The sequence below is a fragment of the Eschrichtius robustus genome, chromosome 17 (assembly GCF_028021215.1).
Source record: "Eschrichtius robustus isolate mEscRob2 chromosome 17, mEscRob2.pri, whole genome shotgun sequence".
Taxonomy (NCBI): domain Eukaryota; kingdom Metazoa; phylum Chordata; class Mammalia; order Artiodactyla; family Eschrichtiidae; genus Eschrichtius; species Eschrichtius robustus.
The window spans coordinates 18,547,592-18,569,939 of NC_090840.1; the positions used below are offsets into that span (position 1 = coordinate 18,547,592).

The 22,348-nt window shown below is 38.2% G+C and overlaps 1 protein-coding gene across 4 annotated transcripts; it reads right to left on the minus strand.

The window, feature by feature from the left end:
* Positions 1-522: 522 nt before the first annotated feature.
* Positions 523-18,088, minus strand: ELOC (elongin C). 4 transcript variants are annotated; one of them, XM_068525715.1, is made up of 5 exons: positions 17,832-17,922; positions 9,790-9,870; positions 8,545-8,598; positions 6,150-6,293; positions 523-948 (listed from the first exon to the last, which is right to left on the minus strand). In XM_068525715.1, exons 3-5 carry the CDS (start codon positions 8,546-8,548, stop codon positions 758-760), a joined length of 339 nt encoding a protein of 112 aa, XP_068381816.1. In that variant the 5' UTR covers positions 8,549-8,598; positions 9,790-9,870; positions 17,832-17,922; the 3' UTR covers positions 523-757. The 4 variants fall into 4 exon arrangements, with proteins under 4 accessions (XP_068381816.1, XP_068381815.1, XP_068381817.1 ...); XM_068525714.1 differs by having other exon boundaries at positions 9,696-9,870; positions 17,832-17,921; XM_068525716.1 differs by lacking the exons at positions 9,790-9,870; positions 17,832-17,922 and adding an exon at positions 18,007-18,088.
* Positions 18,089-22,348: the final 4,260 nt, after the last annotated feature.

Consider the following 22,348-nt stretch of genomic DNA (forward strand, 5'->3'; position numbering starts at 1 on the left):
TTGCAAAGGAAACTTTATAGTCAATGGACTGGCCGAAATGCACAATGCACATGAAACTTAAGTCATGTAGTTTACTTGTTGATCATGTGGCTACAGTTCAAAAAGTCTCTGCTCCAAAAGCTGTACCTAGTAATCTTCCAAAATTGATTTTAAATAAAGTTCTTAAATTGTAGCAATAAACAAAAAGACAAGATACACTTAAACAATACTGCAGTTTATCAAAAGACACATAAGAAATTTCAGCTCTCATGTCTTTGACAGTTATAAAAATCAATATTTTGGCTAAGTTATAAACATGTTTATAATGCAATTATATGCAATTGCATAACTCTAGTAATGCTAATGACAGCTGTAAGATCAGAATAGGTTTTTAAAAAAACACTAAAAACTAAAAACATAAAAATATGTAGCCCCATTATTTACCTGTAGAACGTGTTGAATTTATGCCTAAATTTCAGCATTTACTATATCACCACTGCTCTAACTTTAAAAATCACATCCAAAGGATAAGGCAAAACCACCTAAGAATTGGCATATTTGTTTATTTCTCAATTTGTGAAAATGTCCTTAATTTGTTGATGTAGCAAACAAATTTCAACTCTGATTGCTATGCAAAAGAACAGAAGTTAATCTGCTTTGCAACGAACTTTAAAGTTCAATTGCACACAGGCAACATGCTATATATGAAAAAATTACTAACTGAACTACAGGTATTAAATACTGAAAAAAGTTAACAGTTTATTATAATTTATTTTATTTAACAATCTAGGAAGTTTGCAGCCATCAGCAGTTCCAGTGCAATTTCAGGTGCAATTGGAAATTCAGGAATCTCCGTGGAGCTATTAGTGTAGCGAACCTTGTAGGTAAAATACATGCATACTTTTGACAGCACATGTGAAGGGATCTCTCTAAAATTGACTTCATTCGTTTCGTTCTCAGCAAATTGACCTGGAAGAGAAAATGAATTTGTTCGTGATATATGGGCTGACCTGTGTTCCTCCAAAATTCATATGTTTAAGTCCTAACCCCCAATACTTGAATGTGACTATGTTTGGAGATAGGTAATTAAGGCCCTAATCCAATATGACTGGCATCCTTATCAGAATAGGAGATTAGGCTGCAGACACACAGAGGTAAGACAACAATGTGAAGACACAGGAAGAAGACAGTCATCTACAAGGCAAGGAGAGAGACCTCAGAAGAAACCAACTCTGCCAACACCTTGATCTCAAATTTCCACCCTCCAGAATTGTGAGAAAATAAATTTCTGTTTAAATCATCCAGTCAATGGTACTTTGTTATGGCAGCCCTAGCAAAACTAATATAATGCAAAAAGGATAAACCCAACTAGCATCAAATGAAATATGTAGAAATATGTAGATTTCTGAGTAGAAACATAAAAAAAATCTTTATTAAAAAGATTCAGTCTAGGAAATTAAGTATTTATAGATCACCAGGAGCTCTGTGCTATGTTGTCATGTAAATATAAATAATAAATGAAAACACTGTACTTAATCTTTTCAAGAAAGTAAATCCATTGTTTTCCCCTTTAGTTTTTAAAAATACGGTCATGTTAATGAGATCTCATAAGCTACTTCCTCCCTTTGTTTAATAACGGTTCATAAACTGTTTTTAGTGATCTCTCAGAATTTCTTTAGCTATATGATTTCTTTACTGTTGGGATAAAATATTTTCTTGGCAGTCTAGCACTAGCACTGTGCACTGAATATAAAAGGCAGAAAAATGTACTTTCTGAGAATGTAGTATTTTAAAAGTTTTCTAGTAATTGTCTATTGGTTGGGGGTAGGATGGGATGTGGAGAAAGAAGGATTCAGCAGATAATTCATAGCAACGAGGTAAATTTTTGTTTGCCAATAACGAAAACTCTCTTTCTTAAATGTATGTACGAAATATTACCAAAAGGCACTTATTAAGCCTTTGACACTAGACAAACATTAGTGTTTTCTTTAGGTGAAATTGGTATAACAGCTGGGAATGTAAATTGGTATAGCCACTATGGAGAACAGTATGGAGGTTCCTTAAAAAACTAAAAATAGAGTTACCATATGATCTAGCAATCCCACTCCTGGGCGTATATCCAGAAAAGACGAAAACTCTATAATTCGAAAAGATACATGCACCCTTATGTTCATAGCAGCACTACTTACAATAGCCAAGACATGGAAGCAACCTAAATGTCCACTGACAGACGAATGGATAAAGAAGATGTGGTATATATACACATTGGACTACTACTCAGCCGTAAGAAAAGAACAAAATGCCATTTGCAGCAACATGGATGGACCAAGACACTGTCATACTGAGTGAAGTCAGACACATAAAGACAAATATCAGATGATACCACTTATATGTGGAATCTAAAAAAAAAAGGGTACAAATGAACTTATTTACAAAACAAGTAGAGTCCCGGATGCAGAAAACAAACTTATGGTTACTGGGTGGGAAAGAGGGGGTGGAATGAATTGGAAGATTGGGACTGACATATATACACTGCTATGTATAAAATAGATAACTAATGAGAGCCTACTGTAGAGCACAGGGAACTCTACTCAATGCTCTGTGGTGACCTAAATGGGAAGGAAATCTAAAAAAGAGTGGATATATGTATATGTATGACTGACTCACTTTGCTGTACAGCAAGAAACTAACACAACATTGTAAAGCAACTGTGCTCCAATAAAAATTAATAATAATAAAAAAAAGAAATTCATGTAAAAGTCACCATCTTAAGATGCACAATTCAGTGTACATTCACAATGCTGAGCAACCATCCCCTCTATCTGGTTCCAAAACATTTTCGCCACCCCACGTAAAACCCACACCGCAGCCTCTGGAAAACACCCACCTACTTTCTTTCTCTATGTTTCTGGGGTTTTTTTGGCCACACTGCGCGGCTTGCAGGATCTCAGTTCCCTGACCAGGAATTGAACCCAGGCCACAGCGGCGAAAGCACCAAATCCTTAATCACTAGACCATCAGGGAACTCCCCTCTATTTTCTGTCTCTATGGATTTATCTATTCTGGATATTTCGTACAAATGGAATTATACAACAATGTGTGTCTGGCTTCGTTCACTTAGCATAATGTTTTGAAGGTGCATCCACCTTGTAGCATGCAACAGTACTTCATTCCTTTTCATGCAAACATTAGTTTGGCGCCGAAAGTTTGAAGCTTCAAAGATAAAACTCTTGTTTTTAAATTAAAGGAGATCAGGCTTTGTAAAAATCCTTTAATCTCAATTTTTAGTTAAAATTTTGTTGGCATCGGGATTTTTCCCCTAAAGTACATCCTAGTTCCGTCCAGTAGAAAAGTCTAAAAGCACTTCAACCCAGGAGCAATGAGTACTGCTAGCACCCACAGTGGGGTATCTAAGTACCATTTTCCACTAAAAAACAAACCGAAAAAAAAACTACCCCCCCCAAACCCCAGGGCTCTTGAACGAATGGCTGTTTTTAGGATTGAGGAATAATGTACAAAATGAACCGGAGAAATTTTGTTATTACAGTAAGTAGTATAGCTATTCAAGACTAATAAAGCTGTGTCAAAAGGACACAGGAGCCAACCTGATGTGCTCCTTCTGGCATAAAAACGGAGCCATTTGAGCATCAGTAAGAATGACTGCACCTGACTGAAAAGTATCCAATAAAAAGTATATACGCAAACAAACAAACAAAACAAACATTCTTTACTGTTGGAGGATGCTGGAGAACCAATTCATTACTCTGAAAAATTACACGTAAAGGGAAAAAAAAAAATCAAGCATTTATCTTTTCTTTCCCGTACAGACTATATTTCAGGGTAACCAAACAGTTCTTTATAGGAGAGTTCTAACTAATAAATGCAGAAGAAATTACAGAACTAGAAAATCTCTGTTTTTTAATTCCAAATGAAGTAAATCTCAGCAATAATCACAGTGAATGCTAAAACTAAATATTATATGAAAGTATGACTGGGGAATTGCTCATGGACAAATCAGCTTGATAACTCTGGAACCCACTAATCAGTCTTGACATTGCTAAAAGACGTGATACAATAGGACTACAAGAGTTCCACCTATAAAGTATTCTTGCTAGAAAGATAAACTGGATTCTGCTCAAGGCTCTAGAGTTCTAATTATGAATTTACAAGATGAAACATGATTAAGTATAACCTGGATGTGGACATTACACAAATAACTTTGTTTCTAGTAAAATTGATAGTCTGAAAAAAAAAAAGCAGGGGGGAGGTTGCGGGGGGACTATCATAGATTTTGCAAGTGAAATAACCTAATGTCAGGAATTTGCTTGAAATAACTCTTTTAAAAAAAGTTAGGATAATAGACAAAACAAGACTGGCAAAATGTTGACAACTATTGAAGCTAGCTGATGGGTACAGGAAGGTGTGTTATGCTATTCTCTCCAAGTCTGTGTATGTTCTAAAATCTCCAGAGTAAACAATATAGAAAAGGGATTGCAAAGGATCTGAAATAGCCAAAACAATTTTGAAAAAGAAAAGCAAAGTTGGGGGCCTCACACTTCCCAATTTCAAAACTTACTACAAAGCTACAGAAATCAAAATAGCGTGATAATGGTATAACGACAGATACATAGATCAATGGAAAAGAATTGAGAGCCCAAAAATAAACCTACATACCTATGGTCAACTGATTATCAACAAGGATGCCAAGCTCATTCAATATGGTCTCTTTGACAAATAGTAATGGGATGTCCACATGCAAAAGAATGAAGCTGATTCACACTATATGCAAAAATTAACTTAAAATCAAGAACCTAAATGTAAGCACTTAAAACACAACTCTTGTAAGAAAACAGAAGGTAAATCTTCATGACATTGAAGTTGGCAATGGATTTTTAGACAGGACTCCAAAAATCAGAAACAACAAAAGGGAAAATAAATTGGACTTCATCAAAATAAAAAACTTCTGTGCATCAAAAGATACTATCAAGAAAAAACAGCCTACAGAATGAAGAAAATATTTGCAAATCATTTATCTCATAAGGTATAAAGAATTTATAAAGAACTCTTTATAAATTTCAGAATTTATAAAGAACTTATAAAGCGTCCAGAATTTATAAAGAACTCTTAAACTCAACAACAAAAAGACAAGTCAATTAAAAAGTGGGCAACAAAATTGAATAGATATTCGTCAAAAGAAAATATACAAATGACCAGCAAGCACATGAAGATATATTCAACTTCATCAGTCATTAGGGAATTGCTAATCAAAATTACAATGAGATACCACTTCACACCCACTAAGATGGCTAGAATCAGAAAAATGGAAAATAACAAATGTCGAGAGGATGTGGAGAAACTGGAACCCTCATACACGGCTGGCAGGAACGTAAAATGGTTCAGCCACTGTGCAGACAGTTCAGCATTTCCTCCAAGAGTTAAACATAGAATTACCCTATGCTCCAGAAATTCCAATCCTCAAGAAAAATTTTCTTGAGGTAAAATGGGAACAGTAGATATGTGGGAAGCAATAACTTCTATAGGTAAACTTTACATGTAACCAGGAGCACAAATCACCAGAGTCCTTCTGTGGTGAACTGACCATGGAAGCATAAGGAAATGATCCTTCCTATTACAAAATAATCAATTAGTTTTTTTTTCTTTTAATTTTATTTATTTATTTATTTATTTTTGGCTGTGCTGGGTCTTCGTTTCTGTGAGAGGGTTTTCTCTAGTTGTGGCGAGCAGGGGCCACTCTTCATCGCGGTGCACGGGCCTCTCACTATCGAGGCCTCTCTTGTTGCGGAGCACAGGCTCCAGACGCGCAGGCTCAGTAGTTGTGGCTCATGGGCCTAGTTGCTCCGCGGCATGTGGGATCTTCCCAGACCAGGGCTCGAACCCGTGTCCCCTGCATTGGCAGGCAGATTCTCAACCACTGCGCCACCAGGGAAGCCCCTCAATTAGGTTTTATTGAAACTATGGTAAATAACTGAAAACAGGAAATAGCAGAAGACAGTTTTTTCCCAATGCAATATAACCATGCAGTAATTAATGTTAGAACAGTTACTGTCTTTCTTTTAATGTTATGAGTCATTTAATTCAACTTAAAAACACATTCATCAAACATTAAAAAAGTGAGGATATATTAAGAGGAAATAAAGAAATGTACCTACCTGGGCCACTCAACATGGCTTTTATTGTTCCTGATGTTAGAGCATGTTCTCTTTTTACAATAAATTCATGACCATCCGAAGATATCAATTTGACATACATGGCGTCAGGGCCCTCACAGCCACCATAGGTTTTCTCTTCTCCATCTAAAGTAAAGTAAGTAGTAAAACAATTTTTGAATCACAAAATTTATTAAAAGTAAACAGGTTTACCAAGGTTAATATCTGAATAACTCAGAGCAGAAACATTTCTGGAGAGTAATAGCCACCAAGATTTTAAAGTTTTTAACTCCTAGTTTTATTATTCTCTGCATATTTTCCAGTATCAGAATAAACTTTACATTCAAGAATGTTTACTTCATTTATTTTTACTTTTAATTTTTGGCCACACGGCTTCTGGGATCTTGGTTCCCCGACCAGGGATTGAAACTGGGCCACAGCAGAGAAAGCGCCAAGTCCTAACCACTGAACCACCAGGGAACTCCCAAGGATGTTTACTTTAGATGAAAATTTACCAGTATTTTTCATGGATGTATTAACAATTTGTGAACGCAGCAGCACATTCAAATTTGAAGACTAAAAGAAAATATTCAAATAGTAAAACTTTAATTCTATGACCTGAAATACTCATTTTTAAAATAAGGTGCATAGTATGCTTATGAATAAATGTTTATATGCCATGTGAACACAACTTCTGACAAGCCCTGTATTCTAAAATGTAGGGCCTTCTTTACTCAGCATTTTACTCTTGATCCGTAAAAAAACAATCAAAACATTTTACTGCCCAGTTTAAATTATTGCATGAATATTGAAATAATGACTACAGACAAATAATCAAGCTTTAAAAATTCAAAGTGGAGGTGAGGTAGCTACCAGCTACCCTCAATGCCACCATGCTGGCTTCAGCCACAGGAGTTGGCTCAACGTAACTTTTTGAGGGAGTATATATTTTTATACAACCCTTTAAGATCTTTTCTCACACGTATAACTTTACAATTTTATACTGACAGAATTTTAATTTTTATGGTACCAATATCTGAAAGAAAATATCTCTTAAGGCTTATTCTAAACACTTAGGAAGACTTAGCGAGGAGAAGTACAGAGGATAAAGCTGAAGTACTGTTCAGTTACAAACATCCATTTACTCATTCACTTGTTAATAATTTAGAAATCCCTAAAACTGAGATTAAAAAATATCAAAATCACTTATGTACTACCGCTGCCAAAAAAGTTTAATCTGAATCTACTCAGGAGGAAATAGTCAGACAAATCTAAATTTAAATGAGTCATGAAAGACCTCACTCCTCACCCAATCCCAAAAGTAGGGAACTGTTTAAAGAAGACTAAAGAGATAAATTAATGCAATAAGTAATCCTTGATTGGACCCTGGATTTAAAAATAATAAACCCACTGTAAAGAACACTAATCAAAAATTGAATGAAAAAACTGAAATTCTGAATATGGAATGAATTAGGAGATGCATGCTTAAGCATTTAGGTGTGGAGTATTACATGTACAACTAAATAAATAGAACAGAAAAAAAAGCTTATGTGTGTTTTTGTGTGTATATGTGGGTATATAAACACATACATACATATACACGCAGGAAAAGCAAGTATGACAAAACGTTAATTAGTGAAGGCTATAGTGTATTATTCTTGCAACTTTTCATAATAAAAAGCTGGGGGACTCATAAAAATGCATGTAACTTCTAATTATAGACTTTTCAAGTGTACAAATTTTTAGCAGTTTTTGCCAACCTCTGAGAACAAAAATAAAAATAATTATCAATTATTTAAATTTATACTTCTAGTATTTTTTTTTTTTCTTTTTTGTCAAGAGAAACCACTTTCTATGTCTGTTGGGAGAGTTTCTAATTTCCTAAGGTACAATAACTAGCAATCACAAATTAAATTTGGCATAATAATGTTACTGATCTGCCTTTCAGAAATATATAATAGGGCTTCCCTGGTGGCGCAGTGGTTGAGAATCTGCCTGCCAATGCAGGGGACACAGGTTCGAGCCCTGGTCTGGGAAGATCCCACATGCCGCGGAGCAACTAGGACCGAGAGCCACAACTACTGAGCCTGCGCGTCTGGAGCCTGTGCTCCGCAACAAGAGAGCCCGCGATAGTGAGAAGCCCGTGCACCGCGATGAAGAGTGGCCCCCGCCTGCCGCAACTAGAGAAAGCCCTCACAGAAACGAAGACCCAACACAGCCAAAAATAAATAAATAAAATTTTTTAAAAAAGAAATATATAATAAACATAAGCTGCTGATTTAAACAACTAATTTCAGTCTACTTTACTTTCTTACTTGCATTTACTGACTTCAAAGGCCTATCTTTGAGAAGAAAGCTTCAACTAATTGAACTACAAAATGACTTTTATATAACTTACCCATTATGTTCTTATGAAATTCTACTTCGCGTCCACAGGAACTTTAGTAGTTTCCTGAAATATAACAATGCTATATTGAGATTAATGCCAGAATAACATGTTTTCCCGTTATTTTTTAATACGTCCTTGGTGTTACAAGTGCAAGGACTCTCTCTCTCTGCTATGTAAGTTTCCCAGCCACCACAATACAGGACAGTATCAAGTTTCTAAACATCTGAGAGAAGATGATCACCTCCAGGGCAGTAAAGTCTAAATACAGAGTTTTCCCCCGCCTTTTTAAGGTAACTATTCTGACAACAGTTTAAAAATACATATGTTGTTCCTTAGGAGCTGAACTGAACTTGAAGGAGACACCCTTGGCCTTAATCATCTTTGTATACTATATCTACTAGGTACTGGTAAACATTAAAGCAAGTATCTGCTAAATGAATGACAACATGATAAATCCAAGGACGTGAAGTAGCTTTCATGTGAATAAAAAAGGTAAGGCTTGCCCTCTTCTTATGTAAGTGTGCACATCTATAATACATTTTACTGTTCCATCCCTTCTGCACAGAGGCTACCAAAGTTCTGAGATTTAACAATGAAGTGTTAAAAAAAAATTTAATTTTTGAGAAATCTTAAATTTCACGAAAGAAATGACTACCAAAGGAAAAGAGCTCATGTTTTCAGTAATTTGTATTTTAACAGCATTTCTTCAAAGGAGGATTTTATTTATCCGAATATTATTTTTTATGTCATTATCAGGAAAACAGTGTATCCTAATTATCCTGTTCTCTAAGAAATCCCTGACCAATAAACCTATGTAATCCCTCACCTTAAAAAACATCATTGATGTACAGAGAGGCTGAATGATTTGCTCCAGGTGTTGACAGAGTCAGGGTAAAAATTAAACGTTAGTCTAGAACACTCCCCAAGCATGGAGGGAGGTATTTAAAGTACCACGTCTAATGTGAGAGAAGGGCAGCAGGGGCAATGTAACGTTTTTACCAACCATTTGAGGGCCTAATGAGTGTAAACACTGCATTAAATGCTTTGCATACACTGTCTTATTTTAAAACAACACTTCTACAGGGGAATCATCATTCCCTTTTTTTTTTTTTTCCCATCATTCCCATTTTAGAGATGAGAAAACACGAGGAGGCTGCTACCTGCTCAAGGCTTCTACAGCTTAAGCGGCAACGTGAGAATTTAAACCTGGGTAGGTTTGCTTTAGAGCCCACGCTCCCTTCCATTATTCCATACCGCCATGGTAATAAATTCTGGCTCCTGTTAAAACTTCTTTTCCACTACTGCTGAGAGGTGCTGATATAACTCCTTAGTTATCTAAAATTTAAAAACAGTACTATGTCATTTTTTGGTCATAGTAGTAGGCAATTAAAAAATTTATCAGTCATTATTATTTTCTTCTGTTCATACTGCTTTGTACTCCTTCTAAAACGCAAAAAAAGGAAAAAATGCTAGAAAAGCTAGAAGAAGAAGAATTTCAAGTGCCAACTTTTCTCTGGAAAATCTCCAGAGCAAAACATCCAGGATGTTTACTTAACTAGCAGTAGCTAAGCAACCATGAAAAGTCACACCTTAGAAGCCCTTTGCATAGCAACAGTTTTTCTACAGACTTCTTAATATAGTAAATCGAATCCATCATTTATACAAGGGTTAAGGTTGGGTGGGGGAGGGAGCTCCCCATCACTAACAAAGAAAAGAGTAAATCAACATTAACAATTAAGAGTAAACACTGATTCCTACGTGGAAGTTAAAAATATTTGAAATACGATTAAATTTGGACTTAACCCACAAATAACCTATAAAAATCTAAGTTTAGGGTTACAAAATCTCAGTGTGAACATCTGAACATCTACTCCATAACTGAATTAGGTATATATGAACAAGGGAGGTAAAAGGAAGTGGTTGAACAGTGGGTTGAGAATAGTTCCAGGCAGAAGACATGAACAAAGACTTGATGTCATTGTGCTTTTAGAGTGTTATATATAAACATTACTTTTTTATAGTTTTCTATTTTTTAGATTTTTATTATCTAACAAATACTTAGAAATTCTAGGTGAGCCTAGGGCCTACACTGAAATCAGTTTTTATCCTAGTATCTTTGAACACCAAAAAGATCTTTAAACGGCCCATCCCTTTTCTGATTTGAAATGTTACCTTTATCATATACTATATTACTACATGGATTTCTAGACTGTATTCTGTTCCATCAGTCTGTTTATACCTGACCAATATCCCCACTGTTTTAATTACAATAGTGTGATAAACATGTTTTTGCTAAAGAGTTGGGCAAGTCCACATTTTGTTATTTACACATTTCTTGTTAGGTCTACTTTTAGGTACTTTACAGTTCCCATTATGAATGGGATCTGTTTTTTCGATTATACTTTCTGAAAGGTTATTGCTGGTGTTCTAAAGAAAACCTTTTAAATTCGGTAAGTTGAGCTTGTATTCCATGATCTTCACAAACTCTCTAATTAGTTCTAATAGTTTTTCAGCTGACTTGCTTGGATTAGCTAAGTAGATGAGAGCAACAGCTGCAAATCTATTCTTTGTATCTTTTTGCTTTTTTACATTGGCTATTTACCTGGAAAAAATAAGGTTAGATGTCTAACTGACATCACTCACAAAAACACACTACAGATTAAAGAACCAAATGTAAAAAAACCCCACTGAACTCTAGAAAAATAGCAAAAGAAAAAATACAAATAGCTCATAGACCTGTATAAAAATGTTTGATCCCAATGGTAATTAAGAAAACGAAAACATTAAAACTTGCTAAGAACCAAGTTTTGGAGGGAAGGGGAAATGGGTGATACTAAACAAAAATAGTATATTTATACTTTTGAAATATTATGGGACAGTGAAAAGGAATAAGTTAAACCTATGTATATAATAACATGGAAACACCAAGATAAACTGTTAATTTTTTAAAAAGCAAATTAGAATGATAGGTACAGTTTGATGCCATTTAAGTAAAATAAGGGGTTTCTCACCTATTAACCTCACGTTTTCTGCCGGAAAAAAAATATATAAAAATAACCCTAAATAGCCAAAACAAGTTTGAGAAAGAAGAACAGAGCTGGAGGTACCACGCTCCCTGATTTCAAATCACTACTACAAGCTACAGTAACCAAGACAGTATGTAGAAAACAGTCACATAGATCAATGGAACAGAACAGAGAGCCCAGAAATGAGCCCACACTTATATGATCAATTAACCTATGACAAAACAGCGAAGAATATTCAGTGGGAAAAAGACAGCCTCTTCAATAAATGGTGTTGGGAAAACTGGACAGCTACTGCAAAAGAATCAAACTGAACTACTGTCTCATACCATATACAAAAATAAACTCAAATACTTAAATGTAAGACCTGAAATCGTAAAACTCCTAGGAAAAAACATAGTGCGTTCTCTGACATTGGTCTTAGCAGTATTTTTTGGGATATGCCTCCTCAGGCAAGGGAAACAAAAGCCAAGATGAACAAATGGGACTACATCAAACTAAGTAAAAAACTTTTGCACAGCAAACGAAACCATCAACATAATTAAAAGGCCACCTACTGAATGGGAGAAGATGTTTGCAAACAATCTGTCTGATAAGGGGTTAATACCCAAAATATATAAAGAACTCATGCAACTCAACATCAAAAAAACCCCAATTAAAAAATGAGCAGAGGACCTAAATAGACATTTTCCCAAAGAAGACACACAACACACAGATAGCCAACAAATACATGAAAAGATACTCAACATCATTAATCACCAGGGAAATGCAAATTGAAACCACAACGAGATACCACCTCAGACCTGTCAGAATGGCTATTATCATTTTTGGCAAGGATGTGGAGAAAAGGGAACCCTCACACAGTGCTGGTGGGACTGTAAATTGGTGCAGCCACTATGAAAAACAGCATGGAAGCACTACCATAGGTCCAGCATTCCACTTCTGTGTATTTTTTCTAAAGACAACAAGAACACTAAATCAAAAAGATACACACACCCCTACATTCCTTGTAGCATTATTTACACTAGTCAAGATATGGAAGCAACCTAAGTGCCCATCGATAGATGAATGGATAAAGATATGATACACACACACATACACATTACAAGATTACTCATATAATGGAATATTACTCAGCCATAAAAAAAGAATGAAATCTTGCCATTTGTGACAACATGGGTATTATACTAAGTGAAATAAGTCAGACAGTGAAAGACAAAAACTGCATGATTTCACTTATATGTGGAATCTAAAAACCAAAATGAATGAACAAACACAACAAAACAGAACCACAGACTCACAGATACAGGAGAACAAACCAGTGACTGCCACGGGGGAGGGGGTGGGGGAATGAGTGAAGTAGGCAAGGGAGATTAAGAGGTACAAACTGCCAGTTACCAGTCATGAGTCATGGGGATGAAATCTACAGCATGGGGAATATAGTCAATAATATTGTAATATCTTTGTATAGTGACAGATGACACTAGACTTATTGTGGTGATCATTTTGTAACATATAGAAATATAGAATCACTATGCTGTGCACCTGGAACTAACGTAGTGCTGCAGGTCAATTATACTTCAATTTTTTAAAAAAAAATCATAAAAATACGTGTTTGAAAGAACAAATAACTAAAAACCTATGATTTAAAACTGATTTTTAAAAAGAAACAAGTATGTGGAACTAAGCCACTCATGAAGGAAACAATAGTCAGTCAGCCTGATGATTTATTCTTAACAATATGTAAGAATATGATTAATTTGGAAAACGAAGTAAATTACATTAAACAAAAATTATCTAATGTTTAGGCCTATTTGAAGAGGCAAGAAGAGAGGCTTTGGCCATTAATACAAATTGACAGAAATTACACAATTCCAGTTTGTAACAAGACATCAGAATATCTTGCCTAGAACGTGCTTATAGTGTCGCTGAATTTATGTATCTCAGGATGAGATAAAATTCTCATTCTGGCTTATTCAACTTATAACAATGCTCCTATAGTACTTAACTCTTGTGTAGGCAGTTTTAATACTTTTGGCAAAGTAACTCAGTGTCATTAGAAGTCCATATTTGAATTTCTACTCTGCGCATTTCTATCTTGAGACCCAGATAGGTTAAATGATAAAACTTCTGTTTCTTCATCTCCCAAATGAGGAAACTGGACTCGACTGTGTCTAAAGTCCCTTCCAGCTCTACCATTTCATGACTCAACCCATGTGAAATTCACCCTCCTTCTACAACAAACTGCCCATAACTCCCAATTTCCCATTTTTATTAAGCAAGAGTCACTCCCACACAGCACACAACTCAAGAGTTCTAGAGTGCTGTGTGTTCCCACTGAGGCTGTCTTGTCTGCCTTACCCCGTAACCTACCTCATCTCCCACTTAAGACAATGATCTCCAAACTCCTTTGTTTTGGTCTAAAAAGTACGAACAAGTACTTCACTATACAGTGTGTACCTAATTATAGATTCTACACACTGTAAAATAATTAAAAAGAACCTTTAAATGATGGGCTGAAAATAAACAAATAATAAAACCAACCCTGACCTTGCTTCCTCCCACTGTGAAGAGACCATGAAGATCGGCACCATGCGTGCCTCACGGTCCTTCCACCCGTAACTCCCTGCCCTCTCCTCGGATGTAGCTACCCACCCAAATCCCAACGCTGGCCAAAGCTGATTCTCCACCGAGCTCAGGCCTCAACCAAAGACTGAATCGGCTGAAGAAAAGTCACAACCATTTTGACTGGTCTCAATTTTAAATTTATGGCCACACACTTTAAACAGATACTTGGTGTCGTACTGATCCTCCTACCTAGTAAACTGGCTTTCCTACTTTGAGAAAATTTACAGCATCTCCTAAACCTCCAACATACTTCTCCTCCCTACCCTGACAACTTCACTTATTTCACCAACAAAACAGAAACAAATCACTTCAACTGCCTTATCTTTCCACCTTCATCCTACCTGCGTCTATATACCATATACTTCCTGTTTCAAAAGTTGAGTAAAAATCATCCTTCCTATGCAAGGCCAACCTTTCCACCTAAGCACAGTGATCCAAGGGCTTTGTCCTGCCACAATTCAACGTATCAAAATGCTGTAACTCATCACTACCACACGCTTCTCTGTAACCCACACTGATCAGACTTTTTAGACCTCCAGTCCATTCAAAGTGCTCTTGTCAGATTTCAACTACTTGGTCACTGGGTCAAATTTTTTTAATTATTTTATTTATTCATTTAAAAAATATTTATTTATTTATTTGGCTGTGCGGGGGTCTTAGTTGCGGCATGCGGGATCTAGTTCTGGATCAGGGATCGAACCCGGGCCCCCTGCATTGGAAGCGTGGAGTCTTAACCACTGGACCACCAGGGAAGTCCCCTCTGGGTCAATTTTTAATCATCATCTTACTCTTACGGTTTTACAGTTGACTCCGCCCTCTTTTCTGAAACATTTTCTTCCCTTAGTATTACGGATGCCACACCCTCCTGGCCTTTCTGCTTCTGTCACTGTTTGCTCCTCCTCTGACCCGAGTGCTCCCAGCCATCTGCCCTCTTCTCCACTAATACTCTTTACTTGATGTCCTCTGGTCCATAGTTTTAAATATCACATGTAAAATATGACTCCAAGATTATCCCCCTAACCTGACTTCTCCCCTGAGCAACAGCAGTGGACATCCTACTCGCCTACTGCACATATTCTGAGCTGCATAAAGTCATCAACCTAGTACAGTCTATACAGAACTCCTGCTTTATCCCTCAGAAACCAGTGCCCCTGCCCCAGTCTTCCTCATTCCAGTAAATGGTGCTACTGTTCACCCAGATGCTCGGGCAAAACAGGTGACTCCTCCAAATTTTTTTTTGTCCTGGGGCGAAGGTAAGAACCATTTGGCTCCACCTTCAAATTACATTCCAAATCAGACCACTTCTCACGAACTTCCAACTCTACATCTCTAGTTCAAGCTACCACACGGCAACTGAACTACTACCAGCCTCCTTAGGAGCTGGTTTTTCCACTTTCCTCCAACTCCGTCAGTTTGCCACTCAGCAATTAGTCATCAAAAGCATAAGCCAGATATCACTCCCCTGCACAAAATCCTCTAATGGCTTCTCATCAAGGACAGAACAAGGACTGTAAAGTTCCATCTTATTTACTCCTTGCTAACCACTCAGATCTCATCTCCCATCACTCTTCCTTCATTAACATCCAGCCACATTGGCCTTCTAAGTATTTTATTCGGTCAAGTTCATTCCTCCCTTAAGGTCTATGCATTTACAGTTACTGCTCTCTGAAAAACTCTTCTTTCAGATCTTTATTATTTTAGTCTCCAGGCAAAGCATTAACTCCTCAGAGAGGCAGGTCTTCCTTGATCACTTCCCTTTCAAAATCAGACACCACACCCTAGTCACTCTAACTTAATCTAACTCTAATCTAGCTATAGTCTCTTCACATTTATCACCACCTGAAACTGTATTTGCTTACTTAATATATAGCCTCCTTCCTCAAGCTCGGTGAGGGCAGGCCTCATTTAGTGCCTAGCATATAGAAGATGCTCAATAAAGAGTTGAGTGAATGGCACTACTGTTTTCTTAATCACCAAGGCTTGAAATTTTGAGCATCACTGGGTGAGCTTTTTCTGATCTTATTTAATAATGGAACAATAAACATCTAGGATAGGTTAGCTGAAATGCATTAACACATACCAGTGTAAATACAAAGATTTTCCAGATTATTTTCTAGTACTGAAAAAAATCTTCCCAAAAAAACCAAACAAGCAATTTATAAGATATAAATATTAATTTGGAGGGCTTCCCTGGTGGCACAGTGGTTAAGAATCTGCCTGCCAATGCAAGGGACATGGGTTCGAGCCCTGGCCAGGGAAGATCCCACATGCCACAGAGCAACTAAGCCTGTGCGCCACAACTACTGAGCCTGCGCTCTAGAGGCCGCAAGCCACAACTACTGAGCCCACTTGCCACAACTACTGAAGCCTGCACGCCTCGAGCCCGTGCTCCGCAACAAGAGAAGCCACTGCAATGAGAAGCCCGTGCACTGCAACAAAGAGTAGCCCCCGCTCACCGCAACTAGAGAAAGCCTGCACACAGCACCAAAAACCCAACACAGCCAAAAACAAACAAATAAATAAATTTATAAAATAAAAAAATATATATTACTTTGGAACTTGATATATAGAACTGACTGTAACTTCTGACTACAAACTACTGACTATATTACAGAATTACCATAATGTAATGAAACTAGTATCTTCCATTTGAAATAAATTTATATACATATATATTTTTTGGAATGGTAGATAATTATTAGGTAAATCTCACTTAAGAAAAAAAAAGACAGTCATTTAAAAATTAAGTATGAAGCCAAAATCATCACTGGCAATAAGCACTTAATACCCACGATGACAGGGACCATAGTTGTCTCCTTGCCACTGTATCTCCAAAATGAATGAATCCACGGGTGAACCGTGATATTTCAACATCATGAATTATACCACAATTATAATGTAAACGAGATCCGAGACGTATCATTTTAGTCCACTAAACAAAAAAGGAAACTAGTTGGGGATCAGAAAGCAAATCTGGCAGTTTGAAAATGAGGTTTTAAAACTCTAAAGGATTGCGGTTGTTTTCCACATTGAAGGCGATGCAGAGTAGAAATGCTCGCACTAATAACTCGAACTCCATAGCTGTATTAAAGAGGTTCCGTAAGAGACACTTAATGGCCACTGTACTTGACACTAGATACCTCCTTTCAGATGAGACTGGGAGGCAGATGCACGGCAGCCCCAAAACACCAAGTCGGGCAGAGATCACCCAACAACTTCGTAAACTTCTCGGGGTCCCGCAACTGGGAAGAACGAAGGCCCTCTTCTATAACTAGGGACTGACCCCAAGAAAAGAACGAATCTGAGTGCAGCCGGGGAAAGCAAAAAGGGAAAGCGACAGGGCTGCCATGCTCCTAACTCCACCCTGCCCGCGTTCAACCCCGAGGAGGCCCAGTCTCGCCGGCCGCCGCCCCTCCTTCCACCCTTTTCCAAGCCCACCGAGCGGCGCCAGGAAAGGTCCCGCCGCCCTCCTCTCCCCTCCCCCAAACCAGGAGCCGAAGAGGCCAGGGAAGGTTAAGAGCTTCCGTTCCTTCCCCGCCCAAATGGGAAGGGGTGGGAAGTGGGATGGCGAGCGCGCCCACTAGGAGCCTCCCCCGTCCCCCACGCTGGCCCGGAGCTCCGTTCCCACTCCAGCCCGTGACTCACTCGTCAGCCCCGCAGCAACCGCAGCCACCGCACCGGGTCCACACGCACCGCCACAGCCCCTACACCAGGGCCGCCCCCCCCCACCCCCAGCTGCCTGCCGCCGTGGGTTCCGGGGCAGTTGGAGGAATCACTTCCGCTGGGTCACGGACGCTTTCTACGAGCGGGAGATTAGTACCTGGTGAGGCGGGGACTCGCTGAGTCCGTCGCCCGCCGGCGTCTACAGGAAGTGCGCAGCGCCCCCTCCCTTCTCCCACAGGCCAAGCCTAAGAGGACGGTCGTCCCTGGAAAGTCTCAACCAATCCTATTCTGGGTCTTTTGACTCCCAGCATGCAGCGCCGATCCTGATCTGATTTCCGCGGGGACAGCATCCTCAAAGAGGTGCTGGGGGGCGGGGGTGTGGGGGTCGGTCCGAGGCAGCATTGCATCCTGGGATTTGTAGTTTCTCTGGCGGGTACTGTCGTATTTGGTTGAGGCAGCACTGCAACCTGGGACTTGTAGTTTCTCATGCTGAATGTTAAGAACCTTGTAATTTTGGAGGTTGTTCCTGCCGCTCGTTTAGGGGTACACGTAGAGGTCGGAGACTATCTGCAGAGAAAAGATTGGATAGTGGGAGTGCGGTTGCTATGCTAACAAGATCGTGCTCTTTATGAAGCAGCTTGTCTTTTGTGAAAAGTTGCAGAGCTTGTTGAAGAGCATCCCAACAGCTCGCGAAATCGCTGGCCTCATTTCCTCTCTTCCCGGTACCTTTCGGTGTTTACTGAAAACTAACCACGCCCCCCACCCCCACTCTGAGGCCTTTCCCCCACCTCCTGCTCCCTCCCAGCCACAGGGTTGCTCAGCTTCTGGATTCTGAAATCACTCACCGCAAGTCCTGCCACCAGTACTCAGTTCTGACACCATCTTTGTCACTCCACGCCCCCTTTGCCCCTCCTTCCTCTCCTCTCTCTCCCGCTCTCTCCCCGGCGCGCTTCACCCCACCCCCCAATCCCCCTATCATTTTTACAAATCTTACCTCCACTTAAGATGGGGTTATGTCCTGATAAGCCCAGTGGAATTTGAAAATGTCGTAAGTCGAAAATGCATTTAATAGACCTAACCTATTCAACATAATTTAGCCTAGCTTATCTTAGAATGTGCTCAGAATGCTTACATTAGCCTGCAGTTGGGCAGAAATCGTCCAATGGAAAGCTTATTTTATAATAAAGTGTTGATTATCTTAGGTAATTTATTGATTACTTGTACTGAAAGTGAAAAACACAATGGTTGTATAAGTGTATTGGTTGTTTACCCTCCTGTTTGGGTGGTTGATTAGGAGCTTGAACACCGGAGAGAGAGTTTCATACTGCGTATTGGTAGCCCAGGAAAAGATTAAAATTTCAAATTGTGTATGGTTTCTACTGAATGCGGATAGCTTTGGCACCACGGTATAGTCAAGAAATTGTAAGTCGAACTATCGTAAATCAGAGCCGTCTTTACTCGCTTTCCCTTGGTGAAATTTAGGCACCCTTCCAGGAAGGGTGAAACAGCTAAATAAAGTTCACCCTCTGTTTACCGGACTGTGGCATGAAAGGAATGTAGGGCCAAGACTCTCACCATTGCAAGTTGCTCAACCCCGACTGTTGTGTAACGATGTCCGCAAAAGGAAAACAGATACAGGCGATCCAAAGTTTGTTGACCTAATTAGTGACTTTTGCCTGCAAGACTTTTTTAGTTCATTTGGCAGATAAAAGGTGTTGCAAAAGCAATACCGGACGGACCGTCCTGGGTTAATTTTTCAAAGCCTTTGCAAAAATTATTAAAGTTTTTTGGTTATAATAGCTCAGAGTAGAATTTGGTGGGGAGGAGAGGCAATGGGGTGAGAAAAGGAGGCTGTGGGCCCATTTTCAATTATACTTTTCCTCCTCTACTTCAGAAGTGTTGTTTTCTCCCCTTAAAACTTTCCCTTTTCCTCATTGCATTATCACCTTCCATAAGGGTCACTCTGTTAGTTGCCTAGAGAATGATAGAATTTTCCAGGTGAGGATACTGAGGCCAGCTAATGCCAGATTTAGGGCTAGAATCTAGTCTAGGACTGTTTTTTTAAAAAACGCAAAATTTTACTTAAAAATTTTATTTATTATGTAATCAATATAATACATGCTTATAAAAATGCAGAAATTGCAGATAAATTTGGTTTTTTAATACACTTTTACATAGATTATACTGTGTATATATATGGTTCTTTATTTATTTTCCAACTCAACAAACCTCAATAACCCACACTTCTGTAACCAAAATCTCAACAAGCATCATTTTTTTGTTGTTGTTGTTGTTGTAGGGGGCTGTCCCGTGCCCTATACGATGTTTTTTTTTTTTTTTTTTTTTTCACACACACACACACACTGTATTTTATTTTTACAAGAGATAAATAGACTGACACCAAGCATTGTACATGGATGACCACAACAAAAGCAACAATGACTGACACCAAGCATTGTACGTGGATGACCACAACAAAAGCAACAATGATTGCAATTACCAAACATGAAACACACTCATACTATGTCATAATATTGACATTCAGTCCAGTAATCCTCCACTGTAACAGCTCCTTTACTTTGCAGTGAAAATTGATTTCAACAAGCATCATTTTTAATGTCTGTATATACTTACATTGTCCAAATGTACCATGACTCACTTAAGTATTTCCTTAAATGTTGGACATTGACCATATTTCCATTTTTAAATTACTTCATGTAATACTGTGTTCAGTATCTGCAGAAATCTTTGACCATGTTTCTATTTCTTTAGAATATGAACATTTTAAAAGATCTTGATAATCTGTTGACAAATTCTTTTCCCCAAAGATTCTCGTAGTTTATTTTCGAAACTAGTAATGTATAAAGAAGTATTTAGGGTCTTTATCAAAATATTAGCTTTACCACAATTTTTCTTTTCTTTTTTCCATCACACCATTCTGCCCTTTAGCTCATGTTAAAGGAGGGGAAGGGGGCTGGTGGATGGGGAGGAAAGACAGCCAAAAAACAAACAAAAAATACATACAATAATGGTAGTCATACATTCTACAAGTGATAGCCATTTTCAATTTTTCCATCACCCTCCATCTTTAAAGGGACTCTCTCAGATGATATGAATGGGGAATCAAGGCTTATTTTGTAAACAGCCTTAGTATCATTCTAAAATCCCACTCAAGTAGTATATATTCAAAAATTGTCTCTAAACTACTAGAATTGGGAAATCTTTTTAACCATGAATGACAATTTCATATAATTCTATAGCACAGAATTTTCAGAATATCATCTCATTTTAGCTACTTAGAAACCTTGAGTAGACCAAATATTATTATTTCCATTTGCTTATAGTTTCTGTAGGAAGAAACTAAGCTTAACAGAAGATAAAAATTCAGGTTCTCTCAATATATATATATTTTTAAAAAATTAATTATTTAATTAATTTTTGACTGCGTTGGTTCTTTGTTGCTGTGCGGGCTTTCTCTAGTCACTGAGATCGGGGGCTACTGTTCATTGCGGTGCGCGGGCTTCTCACTGCGGTAGCTTCTCTTGTTGTGGAGCAGGGGCTCTAGACGTGCGGGCTCAGTAGTTGTGGCTCACTGGCTTGGCTCTAGAGTGCAGGCTCAGTAGTTGTGGCACACGGGCTCAGTTACTCCGCGGCATGTGGGATCTTCCCGGACCTGGGCTCGAACCCGTGTTCCCTACATTGGCAGGCAGATTCTTAACCACTGTGCCACCAGGGAAGTCCCTCAATGTATTGTTGAAGTAATCATACAAAGAGGCCATTAGACTGAGATGGTTCTGATGCCTTGGTAGTTTAGTGAGCAACCCAAAAGCTAAGCCAGATTCAATTCTTATAAATACCTCAAGGTATTTACAACCAATCACAAACAACCAATCACAAACAGACAACTAGATTTTCTCAAATAATGCAACAGCATAAGCTATAAGCAGGGACTTCCCTGGCGGTCTAGTGGTTAATACTCCACGCTTCCACTGCAGGGGGCATGGGTTAAATCCCTGGTCGCGGAACTAAGATCCTACATGCCTCACAGTGTGGCATAAGCTATAACCAATCAAATAATTTCCTTGCTTTGCATGTGCATCTTCTCCATAAAAACCTTGCCCCTAGCTCCTGTCAGTGGAGTGCTCCTGACCACTTCCAGTTTTGAATAAATTTTGAATAAATTTGTCCGATTTGAATAAATTTTTGCTCAAGTAAACTCAAAAATTTTAGCATGCCTCAGTTTATCTTTTTAAAGGTATTAAAGAAAAACACTATATGAACAGAAAAATTTACATACATATCAGTACAATAATGGCTAATTGATATTGTTTGTAATATGAATTACACTAAAACAAGAGTTCTTGAAAGGTAAGTGGAAGATAACTTTAAAAAAGGGAAGTTACAATAGCAAAGACATGGAAACAACCTAAATGTCCATCGACAGATGAATGGATAAAGAAGATGTGGTATATATATATATATATATATATATATATATA

Excerpts from the sequence above, each read along its gene's own strand:
- ELOC (XM_068525716.1), bottom strand. Across the intron at positions 949-6,149 it reads AGCCATGTTGAGTGGCCCAG|GTCAATTTGCTGAGAACGAA; the intron begins GTAGGTACATTT and ends TTTCTCTTCCAG.